This window comes from Fusarium subglutinans (genome assembly GCF_013396075.1).
Source record: "Fusarium subglutinans strain NRRL 66333 chromosome Unknown NRRL66333_c0000005, whole genome shotgun sequence".
Lineage (NCBI taxonomy): Eukaryota > Fungi > Ascomycota > Sordariomycetes > Hypocreales > Nectriaceae > Fusarium > Fusarium subglutinans.
Window position 1 is genome coordinate 581,061 of NW_023502068.1, and position 14,380 is coordinate 595,440.

Sequence of the window (14,380 nt, forward strand, 5' to 3'; positions counted from 1 at the left end):
CAAGACAGAACAACAGGAAGAGAAAGAAGTATTTATCAAACCTCCAATGATGAACATAACTCTTCACCCTGTCTCTTGTCTATCGTTAATAAGGACGAATTAATATTTACTCATCTTCAAAGGCTCATGAAACATGATCCCTCTAAGCTCCAGCTGACTCGTAGGTTCCAAGACTGTTCAGCATAGCTCAGCCTCGTACACGTTGCAATTGCCAATCCCTTCTTCCTACAAATCCATAGAAGGATGGATCCCATGGAATATTCCCGCCCGCCCGACTTGAATGGCATCCACTGTAAAGTCGCATTAGACCCTTGAAGGACCGCTAAAAATGCCAATCCCCGGAACTTCCCCAGGGCTCTCGTGGCTGAACTGGATCCATTGGATTGGATTTGATCCAATTGGATATCCACAGGTACCTAATAAGGCAGACTCTGGCGTTTCAGTGGCGTAGGCACTGCCTACCTTAGGTACTTGCCTTAACCGCCTGGACAAGTCTTGGCACTCTCCAGCTCATCAAAAGACAAAAGTTCAGCTCCTTCTCTAAATTACAGTTGTCTCCTTCTCCTTCTTCGTCTTCATCTCACTCCTTCTTGATTAAAATAACCTTGGAATTATTCCTTGCTCACTGTCTTATAAATTTAAATCTTTCATCTTTTTGTTTTTCATCGCCTTAAAGTCTTGATATATTGTTTTCGTTTATTGTTTCTTGTTAGGTATACAACGTAGGTACGTTGCAGATCGACGCGTGCTAGAGTTTCATCGTCCACGCCAGTCATCAACTCTATTCAGCAGCCTAACTACCTACCCAGCCTCTCCCAATTGACTTTGGCACAATGCGAACCTTTACACTTCTAACGTCTCTCGCCGTTGGAGTTTCTGCTGGCACCGTCTCTGCCCCAATTGTAAAGCAAAGATTCCACCATGAGTCGTCCCTTCACAGCCGCGACACTCTCAGTCTCGCTGCTCTGAACAACATCACAGGCGGTGGATATTACGCCGAATTTCAAGTCGGTACCCCAGGTCAAAACATCAGCTTTCAGCTTGACACTGGTAGTAGTGATACTTGGCTCAACTCAGATGAGACCGATCTCTGCAATAGCAGAACCAAGCAAGAGGCCACTGGCCCTTGTATGACTACATGTAACCTCTTCTCCCATCTCACCCCACAAGACTGAATGTACTAATCTTCTGTACCTAGTTAAACCTGGCAAGAGTCGTACCTATGAACTGGTCGACAGTGATGGATTCGACATCACCTATCTTGATACCCGCTCTATCAGTGGTGATTACTTCAACGATACCGTCACCATCGATGGAAAAAGCATCAAGCAGCAGAGACTAGGCCTCGCGACGAAATCTGTTCGTCCAACGGGCCTGATGGGCTTGGGCTTCTCTGCAAATGTCGTCGCCAACGGCACATACCCAACCATTGTAGAGAATATGGTATCTCAGGGCCTGATCGACCGAGCTGCCTTCAGTCTCTGGCTGGTAAGCCAAGTCAACAAGGAAGAACAAGAATTAACCCCTGACTAATGGACCTGGTAACTAGAACGACCTCAGTGCTGAGCAAGGAACTATCCTCTTCGGCGGTCTTGACACTAAAAAGTTCGTCGGCAAGCTTGCAACTTTGCCCCTGTTGCCTGACCCTTCTACCCTCAACCTCACTCACTTCACCGTCGCCTTGGAAGGCTTCGAGGTCAAGACACCAAAGGGTCAGGAGATCAAGGTAGACAGTCTCAAGAAAGACACCACCGCCATTCTCGACTCTGGTGCTACCGTCTGCCTCTTGCCTGAGGCCCAAGTAGAACCTATCTACAAGGCCTTCAACGTCCTGAGCGTGCAGGATGTCGCTATCCCCTTTGTAGACTGCGCATACGGCAAAGACAAGGGCAAGGGTGTTAGCTTCGACTTCAAGTTCGATGGAAAGACCATCTCTGTTCCCATGAGCGAGATGGTCATCGATGCCTTCCCCGACAAGCAAGAAATCTTCGACGACCCTCAAGTCTCTTCCTACTTCGATGATTGGGACAGCGTCTGTATGTTTGGAATCAGCCCTGTTAGTCAGTATGGTCTCACTGGGGGCGTTACTCTTCTCGGAGACACATTCCTGCGTTCTGCCTATGTTGTTTATGACCTGGCAAATGAACAGCTGGGCATCGCTGAGGCGAACCACAATACTGACGAGTCAAACGTTGTTGAACTCAAAGAGAAGGACACCAAATTCCCAGATGTTACTGGTGTCGAGGGTGAGTCATCTTATTGTGTCCGTCTCATCCTTCTTCACTCCTCAACTAACACGTTTATAGGCACCTCCAGTTCTGAAGCCGACGACAATGCTGCCCGTCATTTGTCTCCTGCTTCCATGCTGACGCTCATCGTGGCTGCGGGTATTGCATTGACTCTCTCGTAAGCATGAGAATAGACTGGCAATGGGAGAAGAAGATGAAAGCCAGCGTCAGACACTGCAAGTGAGTTCGCGCATGTACATAGAATCCAAGGCACTGGCTTCTTCAAGTCCTATATTCAAAAATGATACCCATTAATTCAAGATGTGCACCTGTCGTTGGCATGTCGAGCTTCATCCTCAGTCCCATAGCAAAATTCTGAACGCCTTTACCTGTCTATGTATATCCCAGTCCACAATTACATGGCCTTTGTGTCAACATCTCAGCCCATCTTGTTGTATCGTTCCCGTGCCCTGTCCTGCACCGTGTTCACATATTCGGCGTAACTGTTCTTTGTCTTACGCTCAGCCAATTGCGCTGCGTCGCCAAGATTGCCCCCCTCTGCGCCCAATCCAACGCCCTCCTGGTAAGCATTTGTCTCGATGACCTCGGTACGCCCATTCCCATTGGCTCCGAGACCTGCACCGGTTGACCATCCCATCTTGGCCAGCATACCTGCTCCCTTGGACTGAGCGGGCTTCGGAGGGGGCGCAGCCTCTTCCGCCTTTGGGCCCGACTTGAGTTTACCCTGTGGTGGGGCTGTTGGCTTGGTGGGCTGATTGAAGGCAGCTCGCCTCTCTTTAGCACGGTCGCGATATTGCGATGTCGCAGCTGCTGAGTCGGGGTTCTCTTGGGCCTGTTTCTGAAGTCTCTTGTCGCGTGCTGCTAATCTAGGCAATGCCGCCTTGACCTGTTCTTCGTTTTCCATCGCGTTCCTGTGGTTTCGAGATTTTTCATGAATGTTAACTTCATCCACGGATTTGTACTTGCGCATGCAAATCAGGCACATCAATCGATCACGATCGACATAAGAGACTGGTGCATCTCCAGAGGCTGAAGTCGCCTGCGTCGTGCTGCCGGGAGTACCCGCTTCATCTGGTGAGCCCTGCTTGCTGGGAGCTGCATGCTCTGGAGGACCAGGTTTCTGTGTCCCTGAAAGTGAGATCTTAATAGCACTCTGGGGTCTCGATGAGTCTCCTCCTGAACCTGACAGGTTTATGCGAAGTGGGGTCCGATTCACATCGCTGAACTCAGCCTTGTCCTGTCGTGCCGGTCTAGCATCTTTCTCGACGCGAAGCTCATCCCTCTTGCGCTGCCACATGGCCATTTGGCCCGCCATCATTGGCACAGACTTCTTCGTGGAAGCAGCAGCGAGACTTCCCTCTGCTTTGCGCTTCTTTGACTTCTTATCGTTGCCATCCTCCTCGGTTGTTTTTGAGGCCCCCTCACTTCCAGGAGGCTGCTCATTAACAAGCTGCGGGCTCGGATACACATGGTAGTCTCGGTAGCGAACACGAAGGTTAGGGTTGAGCAAGGGTCTGAACGACAGGTGCTCGATTTCCGGTGTAACTTCGCGCTGTTCAGGCAAGAAAACGCCCATATGAGTGCTAGATACTGTCACTGGGCATGCTGCAACAGTAAACGATCGAGATTTGTGGAACTTGGTCATCGCGGCCGATGCATCTTCCACCGTCCAGAACTCAGCAAACCCATATTTAAAGGATTCGTTCGTGTGCGCGTCACGCATAAGGAAGACTCGATGAAGGGAACCAGGCCGAGCGCCGTAACCTGTCGTGTCACCTGTCGGGGCTGTGGACTTCAGTTTGGGTGCTCCATTAGACGTATCCTTGGTCTGGTTAGGCTTCACAAGCTCAAGTCGCTTCATGTCTTCGGCTAGCATATCTTCAGTCACAAACGATGCCAAGGGGTAAACAACAAGGATTTGTGCGGGTGTATCCGAAGCATCTGCCATGCCTGTGAGGCTCAATTGCCAGGCTGGGGCTAGAACTTCAACGTCAGCTTCCATCATCACTAGAATGTTCGCTCAACTTACCAGCTTGTGGACCGCCACAAATCTTGCATTTGGTTCGGGTAGAATAGTTGGAAAAGTCACACTATCTGGTTAGTGGTCGTGTAGCTGAAGCTGTGGGAGCAAACCTACAGTTGGACAGATCCAGTCACCACTGGGAACTCCCCGAACGTCGGCTTCCTCGCGCGCATCTCGATTCCGAGCGTAATGGATGTACGCATCGAATCTCCCTTCTGGGACGTCATCAGTGGAATGCGTCATCTCAACAAGAAGCTTTGGATAATGTTCTCTCATAAAAGCAACAGCATGGTCAACTTCCTGGAACTGCACAAACGCTCTGCGATTTCCTGTTCGTGCGTATCAGCAACAGAAACGTGAAATAGCAAGCACATTTTACTGACCCTTGGAAGCGGAAACGCGCACGTCAATCGAGGGGAACTCGGCGGCAACTGAGTTGCTCAAGATACTGTCGCGCAGCTATAGGCGGTGGAATTAGTCTTGAGAACTGGCATCAACTGGTTTCAAGGAATATTTTGCGCCGCTGGTGCCATCTCTAATTGAGGACATATGCAAAGGACAACTGCAGAATTTGTCCGTCCTCCAAAGCAGGAGGCTCGAATCCATTAGGCCCAGAAGCCTGCATTTGGTTCTTGTAACAATTTGCTTAGACCAATAGGGTACCAACCTCGTTCGACGATATACTGAAAGGCAGGCCTTCAAGAATGACGGTGTCGCTAGGCTTGCCAGCATCTCGCGTTGGGCTGCCGGAGCGACCGCGATTATGATAGCTTCCAGACGGAGACTGTGATCGTGGATCATCGCCGTCGCGGTACCGTCCTCTGCCACTCCGCTTGTCGCCCTCATGACGTCGTTGCTCTTGTTCGTTGCTGTTGTCTACGTAGCCATCATCATACATGCCTCGGTAGTCATGTTCGTCGCGAGAGTTGTGGCGCGCTTCTCGAGATGCGTCGCCTCTTCTCGAGTATCCATCATCGTGACGGCCAGACCGGTTGTCGTAATCGTGGTCGTGGTCCCTTTCGTCATCCCGGTATCGAGAATTTCTCTCTTGAGGATCGTCGCGGAAAGCTTGCTTGGGCGGAGACCTGGAATGATCTCGCCGTCCCGTGGGGAAGTTAGCTATGAGGCTCAAATCATCCATGAAGGTCCTTCTCGAGTTTCCCATCTCTGCCTGAGGCTCGGGTTATGTGTTTACCCTGCCGCGATCGGTAGCCGGCATCTCGGTCTTGAAATTCGTCGCTCATGTTCATCTTGGTTTGCTAGTCGTCTTCGAGCGATCGGGGGATCGCATTTGGTGGTCGTCGCGCACAGCAGCTTCGGCTAACGCGGTATCCTTTGTCAAGTCAAGGCGATTTTGGATTTAGAAGCGGTTGAAAGTGAAAAGATGGGGGCAGAGAAGGGTTTAATTATGATGAAGATTGTATGAACGAAAGTCAAAAAGTCAAGGCAGCAGGGAGGAATAAGATGTTGAAGTGGGGCTTAGTCATCGCGATGTATCACCAGCGAAGAACTTGGGCAGGCAATCATACCCAGTAGGTACCTAGCTGGAGAAAGTGATTAGGCACAGAAATCAGATACCTAGATCAAACCAACATCTACTGTTGGTACCTAGTAATTTCTGTTGGCTTCGCCAACCATAGTAGTCTCAAATAGTATGGCTTGACTTCTGACCCTTATACAAACCAAGCCCACTCTTGATAGTACTACTCCGAGATATAAACTCATTCTCATCTCATCTCATTTCTCCTCCAACATTTGATCAAGTGAAAATGTCAACTCAAGAAAAGGCCCAAGATCTCTGGGAACTATCAGAACAAGACTGCTACGTCGCTCTGACTCACGATCATCTCAATGCCCAGGCCATCATGGACCGGGTGCGCAGCCCCTCAGCTGGCGCAATCGTGCTATTTGCAGGTAATGAGTTCTTATCTCACAGGCCTTTCTTTGTCCACGCCGATACTGACCAAGCCCAGGTACTACCCGCGATAACTTCGCAGGAAAGCCAGTGAAGGAGCTACAGTATACAGCCTATCACCCCAGAGCTCTCAAGTCCATGATGGCCATTGCAAAGGACGTTCGCGAGAAGCATGGTCTCCGCGGGGTAGCCATGATCCATCGCCTCGGTCCTGTGCCTATCGCAGAAGAGAGCATATTAATCGCCGTCTCGTCACCTCATCGACAAGCGGCGTGGCGAGCTGGTGAAGAGGCGTTGGAAGAGTGCAAATCCAAGGTTGAGGTTTGGAAACGTGAGGAGTTTGAAGGTGAGGAGGGGGTATGGAGAGCAAACCGAGACGGAGCTATCGGACAGCGTGAAGAAAGCTGATGCCATTTCACGCCAATTGGAAGCAAACTAAATCTTTTGAAAATTCATCTTCTTGAAATCAATCATCAATATTCAGGTGCTACTACTCTGTCTGGCATGACGGATCGCTTTGCCTTGCCTCTGAACCACCAACCAACGCTACCATGCTCCAGGCGTCCCACTATCGCCAAAACTAATTCCAATAATACACAGAAAACATATTTTTGTCTTTAGAAGCATCACAACTCTATCTTTGGTGTTTCCTTCTGGTAGGCAGGCGGAGGTTCTCGTATGAGCTCAATGGGACATCGGGGAGGGTATTTGATCCCGCGCGCTCCACCATACATCACTATCGCTTGTGTAAGTACTAACGAGCGGACGGTCTGAGACGGGGACTTATACATACCGATGTGTCCATTGTAAGCCTCGGTAAACGTAACGTCCATGTTAAGGCCTCGAATATCGATGTCTTCTGTGAATGCTGTGGGATAGACGATGATACCGTATTCAGCATGGAGGACTCGCCAAAACGATAGAGGAAGTCTGAGTCCAGTCAGTTCACTTCTCATGTGTGCTGCAGGGAGTGAACTGCGTACTTGTACTGATTGTGTCTGATGCAAGCGTGAACAAACAAGCACACAGTCTCGAGAACCAAGTGCCCATCATTGATAGCGTCATCCAGTTCATCAGCTGCGAGGTCATGCACCCGTTGAAGACGCTCCTTGGAGTATTTCATGGCAGTTTTCCACCCCTTGGCGATTTTGTCGAGGTCTGTAACTGGCCACGCCTCCATTTTTTCTGATTTTGTTCCTTCAGTTGGGGGTTTGAAGACAGCAAGCAAATGGTAAGGTGGTGTAAGTGGTTTCTGTTGTGGTTGTTGCACTATTCTCCGCCTACCAAGAGCTCGTGGTAAGTAAGTATCTGAAGACTTGAGAAATGATAAGTAATTGTGAATGAGAGAGAATGTTTTTGGGCATTGACAAGTTGAAGTTACTCAATTGCGAGAACCTCTTTGACTCGAGTATCCAATTCCTGCCTGCCTACCTTAGTTACCTATTCTTTTCAGGTTCTTCTCACATAATAAGTCAGGGACCATCAAGGTGTCTCCTCCTGCCTCCACGCCATACGCTATCACGGCCATACCTTAGCTTAAGATAATCATCAATCACCAAGACAGCCTCCAAGGTCCTCATAACTTATTCCACCTTGTCCATTTAAGTTAATGTAATTCTCCAATCACGATCCTTGAACGTGCGTGTATCTTGATTAAGCGTGGGGTCCATCATGACTTTACGTGAGGGGGAGGGGCAATCTCGTGAACCCTTCTGGCCACTTCCTCATAGTTGTCATGTCATCATGCCATGCCGACTCCGATCACGGGGTCTCAACTAGTTTTGCGATGAATAGATATGTACTATAAGTGCTAAGATAGTAGATACTAGGTAGATAGTAGATAGGGTATCGATATTATAGCTGAGGCTCAATTGCCTAATAACTCATACAGCCAAGGCACCTCCAAAAGTACCTTGGTAGGTTGGTATATATAAACTAGGTCATCAGAAAGTCAGATCGCTCATGGTATCTCTTCACTCCATCTCCATCAACCCAACACAGTCCATAATATTACAAGCCTCTAAACACATCCACACAATCCTCCCTTCTTACAAAGCGTAGTTTTCGGTATGTAAGAAGATCTCTTCAAGCTCATCATCTCCCCAGATCTCCGCCTGGAGTCGGGCAACCGTATTGGCAACACCAACTCTCATAGATGGTGGGCCACATACGAAGACTGCCGTGCGTCGGCCAAGGATGCCTCGTCCATCGACACCTCCTGTCGCCCATTCCTTCAACATGTAGCCCAGGTCAGGACGGCCATACTCAACGCTCCATCCTCCATCGATCTGATGAGGCACAGGGAACGCGAAGCGCATCAGACTCTTTTGAAACTCAGTTGGGGTTTGGGGGAAGCCGAAGTCAAAGCCAGATGGGGGGCCAAAAGTTGATGTCGGTCGCGGTCTTCCGGCCTCAGGGTTGGCTGTCCTCAGGTGGGCAAGCTCAGGAGCCCGAACTGGGAATGCTTCTTCTTCCGTAGGGAACGACTCTGGAAGTCTTCTAGGAGACCTTGGCGCGTAGTTAAACTGAGGTGGATTATCTTGCTTAATGGGTCTGAAATGGAACTCCGGGTCGTTTTTAATGGGTTCCTCGCTGTCCCCAAGAGGAATCTTCTTGTCCTCGGGATAGCCGTGACCCTCAAGCCTCCTCAGGGCCTCGTCTTGGTTAGTAGGAGGTGGTCCCGGAGGAGGAGGAGGAGGGATTGAGTGAGGTTGCAGGTACTTCTGCTGAGGGAGGGCTGTGATACGGTCCTCGTCCTCGGCCCGTAGCTCCCTCTCACGCTCGGGGTCACCCTGAGCCTCGGATTGGATCAGGGCAGAGTTTCTCTTGGAAGCGATGCCCGCAACAAAACCATCGAGCTTGTCATGGAACATATGACTCAAAGCTCGGGGTCCATTAGGACCGCCAGGGCCGACCTGACTGAAGGGTCCTGGCCCTTCCATGCCTGGTCTCGCTCTCACCGCAGATGTTACGAAGAACTTGCAAGTAACGCTCTCGGGGGGAGCGGCCTCGCGACAAATTCGCAGTTCTTCTCTGAACCAATCCATAGCTTCAAGTCGCTTCAGAGCCCAGACGACAACAACCTTTTTGGTAATGGCCTTGCCATCCCTCATTCTCTTGATGAGGTTGAGGAGCTGTGACACAAGGGCAGTGATACCACTGCCGCCGGCAATCAGGATGCAGGTGTCGAAGGCAGCTAGATCGCGGCGCATACCGCCATAGGGGCCGTCAAGAAAAGCACGGTAGGTATGGAATGGCCCTTTCTCGATGGCAGTATCAAGCACCTTGCGTGTAAATCCACCATAGGGCCTGAACACCAGAGTACAGTCCCGGTATTGTTCGCCGTACTCTGATGGGAAGTCATCGCTGCAGAGCGATGAAATGGTGAAAGGATGATTCTCAAAGATGGAGATACCAGGCATACGAAGATAAACGTATTGGCCAGGCTTCCATTTCATCTGCGTTGGGATTGTAACTTTGATGGCGTTCTCTGCCATAAGAGTAATAGCGGCCTCGTCTCCAACCATGAAAGACATACGCCAAGGCTTGAGCCAGTTAAGCTTGAACAGCCTTATGAAGTAACAGAATGCCCAGATACCTATTGTTGCATAAAGGTAGGCCCACGACATGAGGAAGTTCTTCGTGTGCCAGAAAAGGAGACCAACGTAGACTATTCCCACGGGTACATGGAGAACCACAAAGATCTCGTAGGCTGTTCTCCTGATGAAAGGCAGTGATGCGACGCATAGCCAGATAAGGGGTACAAGACAGGCGATGCCAGTGCCATAGATGATGCCACTACCACCGGGAAACAAGCGTTGAAAAACCTTCATTCCACCGTCATCCCATACGGGCTGAATATAAAAGGGAATGGCGTGGACGAGGGATAGGAACAGGCAGAGGTAGCCTGCCCATCGGTGGAAAACATTAAGCCGCTCGGGGCCGATGCCAATGATAGCAGTAAGGATATTTGCCTTCATGCTAGTTGCGATGATCCACGGTGTCAAAGCAATCGAAATCATGCCAGCTCGAATCGCCAGGGGAGGTGATCCGAACTGAATGCTCTGCCAGTATAGAGGCTGTTGCAGGAAGCAATAAAGGACGACGAAGGCGAGAGTAATGAAGACAGTAGTAAGAACTGCCAGTGATGAGAAGGTGATTCGGCGTTTTCCAATCACCAAGTCCGGGATAGGACGGTAAAAGATCCATCGAAATAGAGCCAAGGTATCATTGATGATATTAACAGAGGAGAAGTGTGCTTTCGGTCTGAAGTTTTTCTCGCCTATCATTTCATGACCTTCCGGGAAGAACTGTTGGCTCTGGGCACTGCGCATACCGGACATGGCTTCAACCTCGGCATTATAGAGGTTTTGGTAGTGCTCCTCGACCTCCTGTTTGTAAATAGCTTGTCGAATCTTGTCCTGCCAGAAGTGCCAGACACGCATAATGAGAACAGTGCCCATCAAGGCGAGGGCGAAATAGGACCATCCTCGGCCATATTTTCCAGACTTCTCCCATGGGTCAATTGTATGCGCCTGAACTAAACCAGGAGGGCTTGTCGGTGTTAGGGGAATAGAAATACGCTTGATGAGGCCGGAGAAGGTCCTTGTGGCCTCGTCCATATATGAGTTGGGAGCCATTTCGACCAGCGTTAAAGCTCAGTAAATTTTGGTGGTATTTGGCGACAGAGCGCGGAACAGGCTTTTTAATTCGACATCAACGGCGGCGATTTCGTATATTCTTATGCGTGTGATTTAAGTAAGATGAGACCAAGGGCATAAGACGGCAACTTGGCTGATTGGTGTTTCGAATCCTCAATGGACGGCGATCTGTTGAGTTGCGCCCAGGTGAAACAGTCGATCGGCTCAAATCGAAGAATTCCAGACTCTCCGATTAGAGGTACAAAGGCAATAACACAGATGATAAACGAAAGGATGCGAACGCCTTGAACTTAGGGTATTGGGAAGCAGGGTCTTAAGACGGGGAGCTACAGTGGAGTCTAAATGGGCATGCGGCCGAATATATGGCCTCAGGCGATCGGATCCTCACCGTCGAGCGGACAATGGTATAGCTGCAGAGGTAAGGCTCAGCAAACATATTGCAGCTGGTGGGTGGCTCTTGTGATACGGCGGCGGCAAGCATGTCACTACTGTGCAGGCAGACAGGGATGGGAAGAGGTGGAATTCAAGATTGACATGCGGGAAGAGTCTGTGCAGAAACGAGTCAACACAAGGACCAGCGGCTGACGGAGCTCTGATATTGGCCAGCTCATGAAATGCCGTCTCCCCATGAGTGGATCATTCGGCTGTCACACAGCCGCGAGCTGGCGTGGTTGAGAGAAACAGACGCAGGCGGGGTGATGAAAGTGGGTGACATACAGGATTAAGAGGTCAATCCATAATGAGAGAAACACGATGGCGGGATGTGGATGTTTTCTTGTTGAGGGGACCGGGATGCAGGCTCTAGGTCTGCATGTTAGCCGGGGATCATCATCAACGATGGCTGGGGCATGCTATTGTTTCTCTGCTCGAAACTCTGTAATAGTGAAAAGTTGTTTCTTAGACAAACGCTTCATTGCGTCTTTCCGAAGACTGCTGTGATGTTGTGATGAACGCTATAATAGCTTCACAATTAAATGAGACCTAGCGCTTGCTGTACGGGACGAGAAATTAGCATTGTGATAATATAGCTGCCGAATGTTTAAGCTCTCAACGGCTGTTGGCTCATCCACAACCACGGGAAAGATGAGCGTCTGAATAAGGCTCAGGATTGGGTGCTGGAAACTCCCGACACATCTGGCCAAGATGTTCCTGGCACTCGTGCCGTGATCCAAACACTTGCTTGAGCCATCTGCGTTGATCTATCCCCCCTCCAAGAACGGGTAATTGCTCTTAGAGGCCGCTGATGGACTTGGGGGCTGAATGGTAGTCTGGAGGAGAAGCAGCCAGGGTGGAGTCTTCAAGATGTAACGCTGTGATGAGATGCGATAGGCTAACATGATTGGCCGACAGACGCAGTGACGATCCTTGCAGATTTCGATGGCTTCTTCAACGGGCGGTAACAGGCGAGTTCTGATTCGCTCTTCGAGGTGATTAGCCTTCTGGAGATTTAATCGCATGTGTCCTTCGATTCGTGCACCGCTTCCTTCTTTCAAAGCCTCGAACCTCATTCGAGGATTCCCTTGTTCATATCGGGCATTTAGAATCTCAAAGTGGTCGAGAATCATCCGAGCGTAATATGATGGGCCAGGAACGGTTTGCGTCAATGTTGAAAGAGTCTTTAGTCGTTCGATGATGTATCGAAAATGCCTGGACCAACAGAGAGTCGCACGACATCGTCATGGCCGTTAAGCGTGTTGGTGATATGTTGCCTCCCTCCCATGCACAGTTTCTGCGGACCGCGGCGGGATAAATGCCATGATGTGAGGGGACCAACAAAGGATCCAAGCTCCCTGTCAAATTTTGCTGTCGCCGTTGCCACGCCTCATGGACACCTGGCGATGTACAGCAAGTATCGGATGAGACGGAATATGTTGTTGGTGATGTTGGTTGATTTGTGCTTCTTGTGACTGTCGATCTTGACGGCGTTGTTGGTGATTGAATTTTTGACAGTGGGTAATGTAACGGGGACACAGGTCGGCAAGTTCCTCATTAGGAATATAACGAAGAGCATTCTCAATACGGAAGTTGTGATATTGGAAAGTGAAATTCCATCAATCTCTCAGCCAATATGGCTAAGAAGTACTCCGTAAACTACCTGTAATCATTAAAATTGGTGCAATGGAGCAATAATTGACGCCCGTCAAGTGCATCAATAGATAAAAAAGCCAGTTGTAATATCCCACTGAGCCAAATAAAATAGTATTTTGTCAAATGTATTGATATCGCCAAGTGTCTCAATACAAATATACTTTGGGTACCTTAACTTACCCTGCGTTGGAACTTGAGATCAGTCAGCCTTGCGCCTGGCAGAGCCTATCTGACTGGCCAGAGCTCAACTGAACCCCACCAAGGACCCCACGAGGCTGCGAACATCTCTCCAACTTTTCATCATCCGTTTCTCATATCAACAACCGACTACGGTCGAAACCCAAACTGACAATATTTCTGATCGACGGTTCAGTTCAACTCACTACTATGACATATACTAAGGGACTCACAAGGACGACTTTCGCCAAGCTGTCACCTCACCCGTATCTGCTTGCCAGTCTTGATCCCGCCTCTGATGATGTCCGCCCAGCTCGAAGTAACGGCCGAGCCCGAAACGAATCTCGCAAGCCAACAGTCAACTTAGCGAGCTTGTCACACGCTCATGGGAGTGCTGTTGTTCGCGTCGGTGACACTACCGTCATTTGTGGTGTACGAGGCGAGACTATCTTAACACCCAACATCCCGAATTATCGTGCCTCCAATACCGAGACCGAGTTGAAAGACTACGACCTCCTGGTGCCCAACATTGAGCTTGCTACGGGTTGCGCTCCTCAGTTTCTGCCAGGTGGCCCACCAAGCACTCTTGCCCAGACTCTCAGCACGCGCATATACTCCCTTCTTCACAGCTCCAGAATCATCAAGCCTGACGACTTGCGAATATGGCATACACCACTATCTGAAGACCTCGAAGATCGCATGGAAGAGGACGGAGAGGACACAAGCAATGAGAACCGATCCGTTGTGGCTTACTGGGTGCTCCACATTGATATATTTTTCATCTCATTTGATGGAAACCCATTTGACGCCGCATGGGCTGCTACAATGGCTGCGCTACGAAACACGAAGCTTCCTGGAGCGCGATACGACATTGACCGAGAAATGATTATCTGCTCCCACAAGCAGCCCCGACCTCTCAACATCACCAACATTCCAATCGCATGCACAGCAGTTGTCTTTACCGGCAAAGAAACTGACCGACCCACTGACGGCAGGTTCTGGCTACTCGTTGACCCAGACAGACTCGAAGAGTCACTCTGCGACGAGAGTGTAACGGTCGTGGTGGATTGCAAGGACGGGGATATTAAGATCTTGTCTATCTCTAAGCATGGAGGAACTGCCTTGACGCCCCAGTTCCTCACGTCAGAGCAATTCTTAGGCTGGGCGACGAAGAGATGGGAGGAGTTCAACGCGGCCATCACCCAATCATAGATTAATGATACCCTAATGAAAAGACCTTGCATCACAGTTGCTCATAGATGTCCGT

At 49.8% G+C, this 14,380-nt stretch overlaps 6 protein-coding genes across 6 annotated transcripts; 3 read left to right on the forward strand and 3 right to left on the reverse strand.

The window, feature by feature from the left end:
- Positions 1 to 833: 833 nt before the first annotated feature.
- Positions 834 to 2,410, forward strand: FSUBG_1222 (uncharacterized protein; the record flags this gene model as incomplete). Its single annotated transcript, XM_036676987.1, has 4 exons — positions 834 to 1,128; positions 1,199 to 1,488; positions 1,550 to 2,246; positions 2,307 to 2,410. The coding sequence occupies 4 exons, from the start codon at positions 834 to 836 to the stop codon at positions 2,408 to 2,410; spliced, it is 1,386 nt and encodes a 461-aa protein (XP_036543390.1).
- Positions 2,411 to 2,667: 257 nt separating this feature from the next.
- Positions 2,668 to 5,413, reverse strand: FSUBG_1223 (RNA binding motif; the record flags this gene model as incomplete). The annotated part of the gene is made up of 5 exons (XM_036676998.1): positions 2,668 to 4,226; positions 4,279 to 4,339; positions 4,387 to 4,601; positions 4,656 to 4,731; positions 4,940 to 5,413. 5 exons carry the CDS (start codon positions 5,411 to 5,413, stop codon positions 2,668 to 2,670), a joined length of 2,385 nt encoding a protein of 794 aa, XP_036543391.1.
- A 628-nt stretch (positions 5,414 to 6,041) lies between these two features.
- FSUBG_1224 (molybdopterin synthase catalytic subunit) lies at positions 6,042 to 6,595 on the forward strand (the record flags this gene model as incomplete). The annotated part of the gene is made up of 2 exons (XM_036677008.1): positions 6,042 to 6,186; positions 6,246 to 6,595. 2 exons carry the CDS (start codon positions 6,042 to 6,044, stop codon positions 6,593 to 6,595), a joined length of 495 nt encoding a protein of 164 aa, XP_036543392.1.
- A 218-nt stretch (positions 6,596 to 6,813) lies between these two features.
- Positions 6,814 to 7,367, reverse strand: FSUBG_1225 (uncharacterized protein; the record flags this gene model as incomplete). The annotated part of the gene is made up of 3 exons (XM_036677019.1): positions 6,814 to 6,923; positions 6,981 to 7,117; positions 7,171 to 7,367. The coding sequence occupies 3 exons, from the start codon at positions 7,365 to 7,367 to the stop codon at positions 6,814 to 6,816; spliced, it is 444 nt and encodes a 147-aa protein (XP_036543393.1).
- Positions 7,368 to 8,235: 868 nt separating this feature from the next.
- FSUBG_1226 (Fre1p and Fre2p) lies at positions 8,236 to 10,827 on the reverse strand (the record flags this gene model as incomplete). Its single annotated transcript, XM_036677030.1, has 1 exon — positions 8,236 to 10,827. One exon carries the CDS (start codon positions 10,825 to 10,827, stop codon positions 8,236 to 8,238), a length of 2,592 nt encoding a protein of 863 aa, XP_036543394.1.
- Positions 10,828 to 13,323: 2,496 nt separating this feature from the next.
- On the forward strand, positions 13,324 to 14,325 carry FSUBG_1227 (exosome complex exonuclease; the record flags this gene model as incomplete). The annotated part of the gene is made up of 1 exon (XM_036677041.1): positions 13,324 to 14,325. The coding sequence occupies one exon, from the start codon at positions 13,324 to 13,326 to the stop codon at positions 14,323 to 14,325; it is 1,002 nt and encodes a 333-aa protein (XP_036543395.1).
- Positions 14,326 to 14,380: the final 55 nt, after the last annotated feature.